This window comes from Lepidochelys kempii, chromosome 13 (genome assembly GCF_965140265.1).
Source record: "Lepidochelys kempii isolate rLepKem1 chromosome 13, rLepKem1.hap2, whole genome shotgun sequence".
Taxonomy (NCBI): Eukaryota; Metazoa; Chordata; order Testudines; family Cheloniidae; genus Lepidochelys; species Lepidochelys kempii.
In genome coordinates this window covers 6,291,021-6,304,557 of record NC_133268.1, presented here as the reverse complement: position 1 = coordinate 6,304,557, position 13,537 = coordinate 6,291,021, and the positions used below count along the sequence as shown (strand labels likewise).

General features: G+C 45.9%; 1 protein-coding gene across 2 annotated transcripts in view; it reads right to left on the bottom strand.

Annotated features, from left to right (window-relative positions):
- NKAIN4 (sodium/potassium transporting ATPase interacting 4) overlaps positions 1-13,277 on the bottom strand; it is an 82,320-nt gene extending 69,043 nt beyond the window's left edge. For both annotated transcript variants that reach the window (XM_073308701.1, XM_073308702.1), the window contains exon 1: positions 13,023-13,277. In XM_073308701.1, the coding sequence (XP_073164802.1) occupies positions 13,023-13,202 (180 nt within the window). In that variant the 5' untranslated portion in view covers positions 13,203-13,277. The remainder of the gene's footprint in view (positions 1-13,022) is intronic.
- Between the last annotated feature and the right edge of the window lie 260 nt (positions 13,278-13,537).

Sequence of the window (13,537 nt, the reverse complement as noted above, 5' to 3'; positions counted from 1 at the left end):
TGCCCAGCCCCTGAGCTCCCAGCTGGGGAGGCTAGCTCCTGGCTTCTCCCCTGCTATTCCCTCTCCCCCGCAGCCTCAGTGCGCCGCGACACCCGCACTCTGGCCCGCCGCTCCTGCCAGGCAGCATGGCGGCATGGCTGGGCTCTGGCATGGTAAGGGGGTGGGGAGCAGGCGGTCCTGGGGGGCAGTCAGGGGACAGGAAGCAGGGGGCGGTTGGGTGGGGCGGAGGTTCGGGGGGGTGGTCAGGGAACGGGGAACAGTGGGGGCTGGATAGGCATGGGAGTCCCAGGGGGCCTGTTAGGGGGCAGGGGTGTGTATAGGGGTCGGGACTGTCAGAGGACAGGGAACGGGGCGCTTGGATAGGCTTGGGAGTCCCAGGGGGCCTGTCAGGGGGCGGGGGTGTGGATAGGGGTTGGGGTAGTCAGGGGACAGGGAGAAGGGGTGGTTGGATAGGGGGTGGGGTCTCAGGGGGCAGTTAGGGGCGGGGGTCCTGGGAGGAGGCGGTCAGAGGACAAGGAGCAGGCGGTGTTGGATGGGCCAAAGGTTCTGAGGGGGGCAGTCAGGCAGCGGGAAGTGGGAAGGGGCGGATAGGGGGCGGGGGCCAGGCTGTTTGGGGAGGCACAGCCTTCCCTACCCAGCCCTCCATATAGTTTTGCAACCCCGATGTGGCCCTCAGGCCAAACAGTTTGCCCACCCTGCTGAACAGCAGTGAAACAGCCCAAGGCCCATGAGCCCAAGTTGGCTGGCACGGGCCAGCCACGGTTGTTTAGTTGCTGTGTAGCCATCCTAGAAGAGGTTCTGCTCTCCACAGCAACTATTGTGGGATCCTGGGAGACCAGCCGGAGATCTAGTCGCATCTAGTTTCCCACTGGAGATGCAGCATTATCACCCAAGCAGGGGTCATATGAAACATCTGATAAGAGGAAATCTCCCTTGCTGTGTGTGCTTACTGTACATTCACTAATATTCATTTAAGTACCAAGATCCCTTTTTACTGAGTATGTTTTGCTCCTGATGGGAAGTTTAACCAAACTCTCCTCAGTAACGCTGAATCCTTACAACATATATCTGTGTGGCCGGGGCCTGGTTGGCACATGGGATTGTCAACGGAGTACAAAGCCTCTCACCGCAAGGGCACCAGCTCTGATCTGGCCTTCTACATGTGGGCGACATCCCAAAGTCATTACTATCTGACAGAGGACAGGTAAAAGCCAAAGCAAAATGACTTGTCTCGGGAACTGGGGTGAGAGAGGTTTTCATGTCACAGAGAAACAGGTAAACTGACAGCACTGTTGGCGATCTTGGCTTATGTCAGCTGGAATTGGACCCTTTCAGTGGTCCAGAAGTATCAAATCACAGCCCTTCCTGGACCCCTATGCCCCAGAACACTCTATATGGAGTTTCTGGGAGAACCGGCAGTGTAAAGCGAGCCATTGGGGAATCCCCAGCAGCCTTTGGGAAATCTCCAGATCTCCTTTGTTCTATTGGAACAGCACAAAGGGGAGTAGACCAGGGCTGAGGATCTGTCCCAGGTGCACGATCATACATGCAAGTCAGGTGTCTGTATGCACAAGTCCTGTTGCATGTCTCAGTGGATCACTCCCTGCAGAAATTAGCCACGGAACTGTGCTCCCAATTTTTCAGAAAATCGGGGCCTGGGTGGAGCATGTATCCTCTCCCCACCAGCACAGAAAGAATGACGACTGTTCACGTTTCAAGGAGTTTCAAGTATTTGGAGACAGAATGTATTCCTAGAGGGGGAAAAAATGAGGGAGAAAGCAAAAACCTTTATTAGTCAAGCTCCTGCTCTGAGAAGCATCTGAGAACAGCTGGTGCATTTTCCTGCTGAGTCGGCCAGTCACTGAGAGGTGGCAAAGGAAGCTGGCACAACAGTGCAAATTGTTTGCCTTCTGTAAGCAGGTGACAGAGGCAAGCTGGTGCATTGATTCCCACATTATATTTTCATTAAGCCATGGCAGATGGCATTTGAGACCACAGTTTACATATCATAATTTCAGAGGAAAGGTGGCAGTGAAATTGATGCATAAATTACTCAACTGGGATTCACCCAAACAACATGTGGGAGAAGGGGAGGTGATAGACAAGAGGGATCATAAAAAGCTGCTGTCTTTATTTCTGCATTGAGTCCTCACCACATAATGAAAATCAGGGGCATCAGTTTCTCTGCTAACCAACATACTTATGTCTAGCATCCTGACACCGAAGCAGCTGTACTGACAGCAAGCCACAGACGCCAGGGAAATGGCAATTATGCCCTTTCATAAATGAGGCCAAAAGTACTGCTTGGAAAAAGCAGTTTGGGCCAGATCCTGAGCTGGTATAAATCAGCATAACTGAAGTCAGTGGGGTTATGCTGATTTACACCAGGTGAGGACACAGTCCTCTGTTATTAGATTTCCCCCTTAAAGAGACAAATTAAAATATGTAAAACTCAGAGTGCAATTGACATAAAATTTCTGTTCTCTATTGGTTTATATAGACATTTAGGGTCACATTCTGATCGCAGGTGTCCCAGTGAAAATCCAGAGAAACAGTCTACCTACTCTTATGGATTTATCATGGGTTTCACAATATCTGCTGTTTTGCAGAAAGCCCCAGTTCTGGGAGATATGTTATCTACAGAGAATCTCAGCTTTTTTTGTTTCTGTTTTTTGTTTTAGAATAAGATTCTTGGTTGCAAAGAAAAGCTTGAAAATGTGAACACTAAATGCTCAAGAACCAGAAGGCCAAAAAAATCCCGACCCCGAATTCATTATTTTTAAAATCTCATGATTTTTAAGCCAATTCCATGATTTTGGGGGGCCTGATTCATTACCTGTGAATGCTTCAGACTAGAGATACTGTATGAATTGGTTTTGATTTCATTTATTTATTTCTTTAGATTTAAATAATTAAAAAATGTCCAAAAAGCATTCAGTACTCCTGTACAGATAACTGATTAACCAAAGCAATGAAACAGCTCATTTCTCCCTTCTTTTCTCCACCACAGGAAAATATCCTCAATCTTCTTGCAGAACCCTGTCAGATTAATGGTTTGCAGAGTGCACAAACGGTTAGCAACAGAGCTGTGTGGAAGAGCGGGGGGGATGTTTCTTGTGGAAAATTTTGACAAACACCAAAACATTTTTCATTTTTGTCAAAAATTTTAGTGAAATTTTTAAACTTTTCATTAAAAAAAGAAAATGGAAAATATTGCAGGTTTTGACAACCACTTTTGGACAAGCGCTGCTGAATACTGACAAACCTTTGGTTTTTTTTACCAGAAATGTTGTTTGGGTTTCAGACAGAAAAAATCCAAAATTTTTGAGGAAAGCAGGCACTTTCTGTGTAATAAAAACAGGACGTTCGGGGCTCGCCCAAGCCACCCCTCACCACCACTCCTCACAGGGCTCACCAGAGCCACCCCCCCAACCACGACTTGGGCTGAATCCCTGAGCCCTGTGCCACCTGCGGCTGGGGCTCGGCTGAGCACCCGAGCCCCTGCTGGAGCTGAGAGACCCTCCCTGAGCCCCATGCCACTCACGGCTGGGGCTGAACCCTGTGCCACCTGGGATTGAGGCTGACCCCTGAGCCCTGCGGCCTGGCACCTTGCATCGCCACCCCGCTCCAACATTCCTCTGCATCCCACTCGGGGGATGCACCCAACTGGTTTTATAAACAGGGCATTTGTTCATTTGCTCTTGCCAACTCATCCGTTGGCAAGAGCAAACGGGACAAATGCCAGTTTTTGTCAAAAAGTTGGGATGTTCGGGTCAGGGCTTAAAAAAGGGACTGTCCCAGCCAAAACAGGACATATGGTCACTCTATTTCTGTGGAAATGTTCATTTTGTCAATAACCCAGTGTTCTATCAAAAAACATTTAGACACAAAATTTTCAACCAGCACTAGTAGTCCTGTTCGGACTATTTTGGACCATGTGGTGAGCGGGACAAGTTCCAGAGTCTGAGGCAGGTAATGCCCTGTCCCCACCTTCTCTTTTATAAGAAGGCAGAACAAATTTCATTGATCACAACTGCGGTGGTACATCTGTGGGGAATAGGCATGTCCCATGTCATTTAGGATTTGACAGGTCATGAACAACACCTTAAACTATCCCTACTGCAGTGGAGTTACTCTAGATTTACCCTGATGTAGCAGAAATGAGAATCAGGCCTTTTGCTCTCTAGTTTTATCCTTCCAAGATCTCCTGTTTGACAGTCCCCTGCAGCAGGTTCTTGGAAATGCTGCCTTTTACACCCCAGTAAAAAAGTACTTAGTCTCCTTATGTAACACAGACTGGAACAACCTCAGCTCTGCTTGTGGGATGTCACTGGGCTACACTGGATGTTCTCTTGAGCTGAACGCCCCATTTCCAGGGGAATTCCATCTGAGCCAGCGCCCAGACACAGCACAGAGGAAAGGGGTTCAACCCTGGGATAGCAACAGACCCTTGTCCGTTCTTATGGAAAATAAAAGGAAGTAAACCACAAAGCAGAGAACAGATCTGTAGAGATGAACTACACCTCAAGGTTGGTATGATACATTTCAGGGATGGAGAGGTGGGAAAGAGAATGAACAATATCGGAGTTGCTCCACTCCTCACAGACATATTTCACCATTCCGGACCTACATAATAATGCTCTCTCCAATGCAGCTAGAGAGGCCCCTCGTCTTTGTTATTTGGATTCATCTTTTCCTTATGCTGTCAGCAGAAATGGAAGCGTGGTAATCTGCTGCCACTGGGACCCGCTCTTTTCCCCTCCAGGATCACCTTGTGCTGTTGTATTCACGGGCCACCTGCCCATGTAGCAGTTAATCAAGATCAAGAGTTATGAAGAACACTGCATAGCATATGGGGTAACTGGACAGAGCATGGGAAAGAGGTCAAATGAGAAAATGGAGAGGTGCAAGGCGCAGCCTGTTTGCATCTAACACACCACTGAGAGGGCATTGCCTTTTTATTTCTCTCTCTCTCTCTCTCTCTCTCTCTTTTGGGGGGCGGGGGCAGGGCAGTTTATAAATAAAATCCATCAGTAAGGCTGGATTAAGAGGCAAAATCTATAAAATCTGTGCCCTGGAGGCATAGGGGCCCATTGGAAGAAACAAGTGAGAAGCAGAGCAGCAGGCTGTGGCCAGGCAAGGCTGTGACTATTGCCAGCCAGACACCCCTGAGGTGGGATGGATTTTATCAGCAGGGCCTCAGAGGTGGGAGGAAAAATGAGAGCCACTGGGGGAAAGTCAGCCGGGGAGCCGGGGGGGGGGAGTTTTGGGTGGATCCAGGTCCCAAATAACCTCAATGGATTTATAGGCCAAACCTGAGGTGAGGTTCTCTTTATCTGTTACTTATAACTGACCCAGTTTTGCAGCCCTTTATGCTGAGTATCACACTACTCATGGGGGTAACCCTGTTGAGGTCAATGAGATTATTTGTTTAAGTAATTACTTCTCAATGTGAGTAAGGGTGGCAGAAACAAGCCCAGTGCAAAGAAAGGCCAAGTCCCGGTCCGTTGGCAGAGCTGTGCCATAAAAGCTCAAATGTATGGAGAGAAGGGAGAGATGAAAGGTAGAGCACAGGGGTGATATGAACAGGAAAATCTAAACAAGGGGCAGCTAAAAAGTGCAGGAAATATGGTGATATAGGAAAATACCCATGAAGTTGCATCTCCAGTGATCTCATCCCAGTGGCAAAGTAAAATTTAAAGAAATCAGATAAGGCACCTAGAGTGAAAACAACAGGAGAGAGAAGTTGTTTGAGTCTGAAGAGGATATTCTTGTGTTTGGCCAGCTCTGGCTTTTTTTCCCACTCAGTGCAGCAAGGCGAACCGTCCTATATACCACCAGTGGATTTAATCACATGATAGATGTAGTCCCAAATGAAAGTTCTTGATTTAGTTATAAATCTGTCACGACTGGTTGGATTATGTGATGTAGGGACCTACCAAATTCATGGTCCATTTTGGTCAATTTCATGGTCGTAGGTTTTTAAAAATCGTAAATTTCATGATTTCAGCTATTTAAATCTGAAATTTAACAGTGTTGTAATTGTAGGGGTCCTGACCCAAAAAAGGAGCTTTTGGGGGGTTGCAAAGTTATTGTGTGTGTGTTGGGGGGGGGGGTTTGCGGTACTGCTACCCTTACTTCTGCGCTGCTGCTGCTGGCGACGGCTCTGCCTTCAGAGCTGGGCAGCTGGAGAGCGACGGCTGCTGGCCGGGAGCCCAGCTCTGGAAGCAGAGCCACCGCCAGCAGCAGGGCAGAAGTAAGGGTGGCCTGGTCTGGTCTTGCCATCCTTACTTTTGCGCTGCTGCTGGCGGGGCACTGCCTTCAGAACTGGGCGCCCGGCCAACTGCTGCCGCTCTCCGGCCGCCCAGCTCTAAAGGCAGCACAGAAGTAAGGGTCGCAATACCGTGACCCCCTTAAAATCACCTTGTGACCCCCCCCTGAAACTCCCTTTTGGGTCAGGACCCCCAATTTGAGAAACACTGGTCTCCCCCATGAAATCTCTATAGTATAGAGTAAGAGCACACAAAAGACCAGACTTCACGGGGGGAGACCAGGTTTCACAGTCCGTGATGCGTTTTTCACAGCCGTGAATTTGGCTGGGCCCTAATTATGTGGGAGGAAATTCAGTTAGCAAAATAACAGTACAATCCAATTACACACATCCCCAGAATATAGTAGAAACCACATCACAACATCACATCCATCAGCCACAGCAGCAGAAGTCAAAGAAGAATTTCTGATGTGCATTATTTGTGTTTCCAATCCATTTAAAATGTACAAGAAGATCACCAGACCAAGCTTGTGCAAAAACACTTTAAGAAAAAGAGGTTGAAGGGCGGAGAGAATTGTTTTTATTTTGGACCTTCCCAGATTTCATTCATGGTCTGAAACCTCGGAATGGGTTGGTTTAGAGAACACAAAAGCACAGGATTCCTGCGAGTCGCTGTCAATCTACTGCCACAATGGAAAGTATGAATCTGGATTGTCTGAGCAGTGTGAACGCTGGATGCAAGCATCTTTGAAATACCAAATCTTGTACAAGAAATGCTGCCCTTGTGCTGCTCTCCCGCTTTGCAGTGGAACGCCCTGTCTGAATCATTACTGACGAGAACTGCTTGGAGAACTGTGCTTTTCTCCACAGAAAATTTTGACCTTTTTGTCAAAAAGCAAACCAACCAAAACTGGACACATTTTCAGCCAAAACGTTTTTGGGATTTTGATGAAAACTCAGAATTGTCCATGGAAAGCAGACACTTTCCATGGTGACATTCATTTAGTCAAAACATCAGTTTTCCACCAAAGACCAGTTTCAGTGAAAATTTTTACACCAAGCCCGTTATTGCAACAGCCTTAACTTTACTTTGTCCGGCACTCACACTCAGGAAACACCTTCTGTTTAATAGGGATGTTATACTTATTGTATAATTTGTGGCAGTGCTTCAGGACCACAGATGGGGACCAGGGCCCCATTGTGCTAGGAGCTGTACAAACATAACAAGAAGAGAGCCCCTGCTTTGAAGCATTTACAATCTAAGTATAAGATGAGAGACAACAGATGAAGGTGATCAAAAGATGGGGGAGCACAAGGTAACAGTGGGATGATTCTGATCAGTATGATGAGAAGTGGGCGCTCTGCTCATTTGGGCACCTGCTTTTGTTTTAACTACTCTGAGTTCAAATCTGCCAGTTAGGCACAGCACAGCATTAGCAACTGTGTGAAATCATCCCTTCTAATCCTCCACGTCTATGATTCTACGATACCACCCTGGCGGAGCCTCAGGCAGCATACAGTACCTCTTCAGGGGATGTATCTAACTCTCCCAGCAGTGCCGTCTCTGCTCCATGGGCTGGTCTGGGAGCGCAAAGGTGAGAATGTCCCTGCCGCCTCCTCCCACACAACTTTGGCATGCTGGGCACTCCCAGAGAATAGCGAGGGAGCAATCCCTGCATTTCCAAAAGTTCAGGGAATGTACTTCCGCTTGGCTCTTAACCAGGCTATGCAAAGTGCAGGTGAAGGCTCCTTATACCCTCTCCCTCTCCCAACCCCCAATCATGCAGAGGCCAGGCAGAGTCTAATATTTGATTGCTTTTCAGTGCAGTCAGTGTGCTTGGGACTGTAGGACATCAGAGAGATAGTTCCTGCCCCAAGAAGCATATGGATTACAGCTGACAGCCTGGTATGAACTTCCCCAAAGTTTTGGGGTGCTTGGTTCAGTTCAATATATAAAGAGGGGCCAAGAACCAGCTGCAAAGTTGGGACCCGTATGTGAAACCAAATTTTGCCCCTGTTGGAGATTGAGAGTGGGTGGATCTAAAATCAGTATCCAGGTCTGTTGCTACCTTTAATGTAGGAAATGGAGTGGGAAGTGTATACATTTTATAAACTTTACATATTTTATATGTTCATTCATTTTTGGCCATATTCTGTTCTGATTTACACCCTGTACAATCCCAAAGGCCTATGTACCTTTTAAAAATTGTCCAGTGTTTTAGTTTATCAACTTTCTGCTAGATCAAGATGACACGGCCATGTTAGTCATTAGAGAAGGTAGCTAGAGAAGGATCTATACTAATTTCAGATAGTTTCCAGAATTGATCACCCACTTCTGTAAGACATTTAAAAAGACATTGTCAGAAAAGGGGATGGGAGGGGGAGAGAGAGACAGAGAGAAGAAATAAATACATGGATATAGTTACTTTTGGTTTGTTTCTGTGAGTAGAAATTCTGAGTGGGCTCCTCTCTCACTGTTAATATGAAATGTTTGTCATTTTTTCCATATAGAGCCTCTGAGAAGAAGGGGTTCTAAATGTATCTGTAAAATTGCCTCCAGGTTTATGCTTGGTACCCATACTCCCAACCCATGGACTGAATTTAAACAACAATTATTTAATTTATTGGGATGGATTATGGGGAGGGAGGGAATTTTTCCATGCCTGGTCTAGTTGAACTAAATTCAGATGGCACCTTCAGCACACACAATCACTCATTACTCTAAGAAATATACGATTGTGAACAATCTGCTTACTGGCAGGAAGGAAGGACTGGATCACCAGTTATTAAAATGTTTCCTGTCTGGAACCTAGCAACTGTCCACGGTTTCTTGCTGGGACCCACCAATCCCACAATATTTTGGGGGTCCAGAGTGATGCACTCTGCAGTATTCCACATAGATTGTGAAATCCTGCACTAGAAATCTTTTCTATCATTAATTTCTATACTGCACATTTCTCTAACACACTTAACAGGGATGGAGACCAGGTACCACTCCCTCACTGAGAAAACATACAACCTGTTTAGGTTTTGCTTAAGCTTTCCCTAATATTCTTATTTCCACAAAGATTCATGGCGGGGGGGAGGAGGGGGAGTCCATTCAGGTAACATCAGTTTCTGAGTTAAAGTGATATAAAGACAATAAAACCAGTTGTGTCCATCCATCCTTAATTCACACTACTGGGCCCTTACAGTGTGAATTAAAAGGACAGATTGCCAGTCCTAGAACCAACTCCTCCCTTGACAGGCACGGTGATGGAGACCAAAGATACTGCCTTGTGGTTTTCTGCTGGCAGGTCTGGGGCACTATGCTGTGGGAGTAACTATGCTCTGTGTCCAGGGCACAAATGTATTACAGGGTAGGTGTATTAATAGCTAGCCGTCAGCCTACTGAATATGGGTTCCCCCTTAGGAATGGGGGGGGCAGGCTGCATGTTAGCTGAGCCCACTTCATACAATTCTCTTCTATGCATTATGGTCCTGATTTAGCAACACACATGTGCTTACTGTTAAGCTTGTGCTCAGGTTCCACTGAAGGCCACGCTGGATCATGACCAGTGGTGCTACCTTGCTCTGCTGCTTGCATAGGGGTGGCAGGGAAGACGAGCACCAGAAGAGCTCTTTCTTTCACTATGCTCACCAGCACAGAGCCATGAAGGAGCAAAACCTTAATTTGGAACCTTCAGGTGGACGACAGTTTAAGGTTAGAGTTAGTCAAATTATTCATTACAAACGTAGCTTCTTTCTGATCAGCGAATCAGCTGAGACTCAATCCTGATTCTCTTCAAACATATTCATTAGCTTGCTCTATATAGTTTAAACAAAGAGTTTGCAGCCTGTGCATTGCTGGTGATCTATTTGGTATTCATGTGGTGTAGCTGATCACCTAATTCACATGTTGTTGCTTCTGCTATCCAGTTGGCTGACAAACATTTTTAATCAGGAGAACAACAAAGAACAATGATTAATATACTAAGATATTTTATTTTTTCAGGCATACATTTGTGCTATAATCTGTGAACATTTCAGGATCTGTGAACACTTCCATCCACAACTGGCAGTTATCCAACTACTTGCACATAAGCAGTAATAGGACTTCCACAAGCCATTGCAAATTGAACTCTTGCTTTTCTTGTATTTATTATTTATAAAAACTCCCAATAAAGTCAGTTATTGCACTAGAGAAATATATAGTAGAATATGCAGTTTCCAAACAAAGTAGTATAAAAGCATTCAATTAAGGTTTGAAGTACCAGGGGTGAAATTCTTACCCCACTGATGTCAATGGCAAAACTCTCATTGACTTCAGTAGAGCCAGGATTTCACCCCAGGACTTTTGTTGTGGGAAGCACAGTGTCTGGAAGCACTAAAGGAAGAATAAAGAGAGATCAAAATAGCAAGTGAAATAGAACAGGGACATGCAACGATCAAAGAAAGTTCACATCTTTATAATTTATTAATGATGATGGTCTGATCGCTTCTGGTTTTTGTATTAATTGATTCCATTACGTACAGTATCTCATTCTATTGCAGCTCACTTAGCTATATTGCTGTATAAATGAGGTGACAATTTACACACAAGGAGAGCTGGAAATGTAGCAGGAAAAGGTCTCACAGCTTCCCCCAGTAACTTACTGGGAGTTTAGCCAACAACTCATGACCACACGCTCATCCTGCTTTGAGCAGGGGGTTGGAGTAGATGACCTCGTGAGGTCCCTTCCAACCCTGATATTCTATGATTCTATGATCAGGACAGAGCTTCAGGAATTTCCTCCCCATACTTCACATTTTTCATCTCTACCAATTTACCAAGGCAAGTACCATGGGCAATCACCAAGACAGAGGCATCGAAACCTGCTTAAGAATGGGCAAAGAAGCTGCTTCTTTTTTGCAAGGAGGAGGGTCCTAAGGAAAAAAAATGCTCAGGGTTCTTTGTTCCAGTATCCTGGATACCAGAAAACTCCCACGCTTGTCAAAAATAAGAGCAGCACCAGCCGTTGTTTTTTTTAAAGCAGGCCGATACACTGCTGGATTTAAGAGACAATTAGGTGTTCAAACACTAATTTATTCAAATGTTAACATGGTTACAGTCTCTTTCTTCTGTACAGAATGGGTGAAAAATTACAGGGAAGAACACACACCCCAAAAGACTAAATACTCATTGCTGTCATTATCATCATAAAACGTGTCTAGTAATATGCTTCATTCAAACAACAGAACCTCATTCCTTGTTTTATTTATCCACAAGTCAAATCTTATATCTCTTGGTTAGGCTAGTCACAATGAATAGCCCAAACTTCACTCTCCGCACACAAATTTTAGACCAATGGTTTAGGTTTTAAAAACTAGCAACTTCCAGTTTCTGCTAAATGAGAGATTCTTTCCTCCACAGAACTGTCCCTTCAGGGAAAATAAATTACGGTTACGGTAAACAATTCCAAAACACAGGTTTAGCTAGAGTACTCAGTGGCACTAATTTACTACGGAGTTTAAAATCAACTGGCTCCTTTCCTCAACAAGGTCTAGAGATTATGCTCCAAAATAAAACAAATTTCGAAAAAACGCACTTCCCAATGTAATAAAGGAATGGCATTTCCTTTTTAAGGCAAGAGAAACCCTGGAGCCTATTAGCAATTGACATGGGGAACCTCCAGATACAAGCTAGATGCACAGACAATCATAAAACAACCAGACCTTTGTTTATCACAGTTCAGCATTGACATATATGCAGATGTGACAGAAAGCCATGATGTATGAAAACCAGTATTTCAGACGTTAAGGGAGTTTGCTTCTGATTATATATATTTGTACAATTAATGAGGAGAATGTTTTAAATAAGTAGTTTCAAATATGCAAGAACACATACAATCAGTGAAGAAGTGCATATTAAATTAATCTTTCATTGCAACCTTATATATTAGTACCTTTGGCCTCTTTGATATCTTGATTATTTCAGCACTTTTCAACTTTTTGCTGTTGCTGCTGATCATTATGAGAATTCTCGACTTTTAACATCAGGTTTAATTTTTTTTTTTTTAAAGAAGGGTGACCTTACAAGTTAAAGACTTTTTTTAAAGGTGCCCCCCCATTTTAAATAAACAAATAAAATAATGAAGTCACCCCAGAAAAGAAGAGTCACTGGCAATTCCGGATTACATCCGGACTCCCCCACCCCTTTCAAAATATAAATCGAAAGGCTGAAAGTTAAACGGGACCCAATTCTGTAATAAAATGAATCATTGTAATAAACAATTATTAGGAAAGCAGCTGCGTGGGACTTCAATTTTCAATATACCTACCAAAATTCGGGGAATCCCTAATTTTCTTAGCAATGCAGTTTGAGAGTGGAGTTAGATCCCGGGAATCTTTTGTTCTGAGCCTGATGCCCCCCCGCCTCCTTTCCCCCTCCTAGGTTTGTGCCTCGTCGCTCAATCAAAATGAGTTGCTTGCTCCCCTTCTGTTTGAGAAGCAGGGTTGATCCGGGCGCAGACAGACACAACAATCCCCCCCCACACACACACACACACACTTGTGGGTGTAGAGAATCGGTGCCAACTCGTGTCGATTCGGCTCCCGGATCAAGCCGGGCAGGAGCGGTCTGTAAAAGTTTCCCTGGATCTGCACCCTCCCGGTGGATAAGGGGTGTGTGGGGGTGTGTGGCTGCGAAGGGGCTTCCCCACTGGGGTGGCTAGGAGCCCGGCTGATTGTCCCGGCGTGAGGAAGAGACACGAGGAAAGAACCGGCTACTCACCAGCTGTAAAGTGCAGAGGAAAATCAAGGTACAGCGCCCGGTGCAGCATCCCATCCTCCCCAAGCCCAGCGGGTCCCTCCAGCCGCTGGAAGCCGAAAGCACCAGACCAAGAAGAGGGGCTGATTCACTGGGATCTATCTGCCCGCTACCATCTCCGGGTCCAACTGCCTTCAGCCTCATCCAGGGGCTGGGCAGCCCCCTCCGCCGTCTCTGCCAGCAGCCGGGCTGAGAGAGCAGCTGCCTCTCCCAGGCGTGAGGTCGTGGAGCAAGTGAAAGAGCCCCCTCCAGGGAACCGCTTGCTGGGGAGGAGGGGGAGGAGGGCGGGAGTGTGGGGCCACACCTTAAAAAGGCAATGCCCGATAGAGGCTCTGATCCCGAATCTTTGCAGGCAGTGGGAGCCTTGCCATTGACGTCAATGGGTTTGGGATCCGGCCTTTGCAGCCAACTTGGGCAGCTGCAAAAACCCACCCTGCACTTCAAGTTGCAGTGGGGGAGGTTTAGACTGGATATTAGGA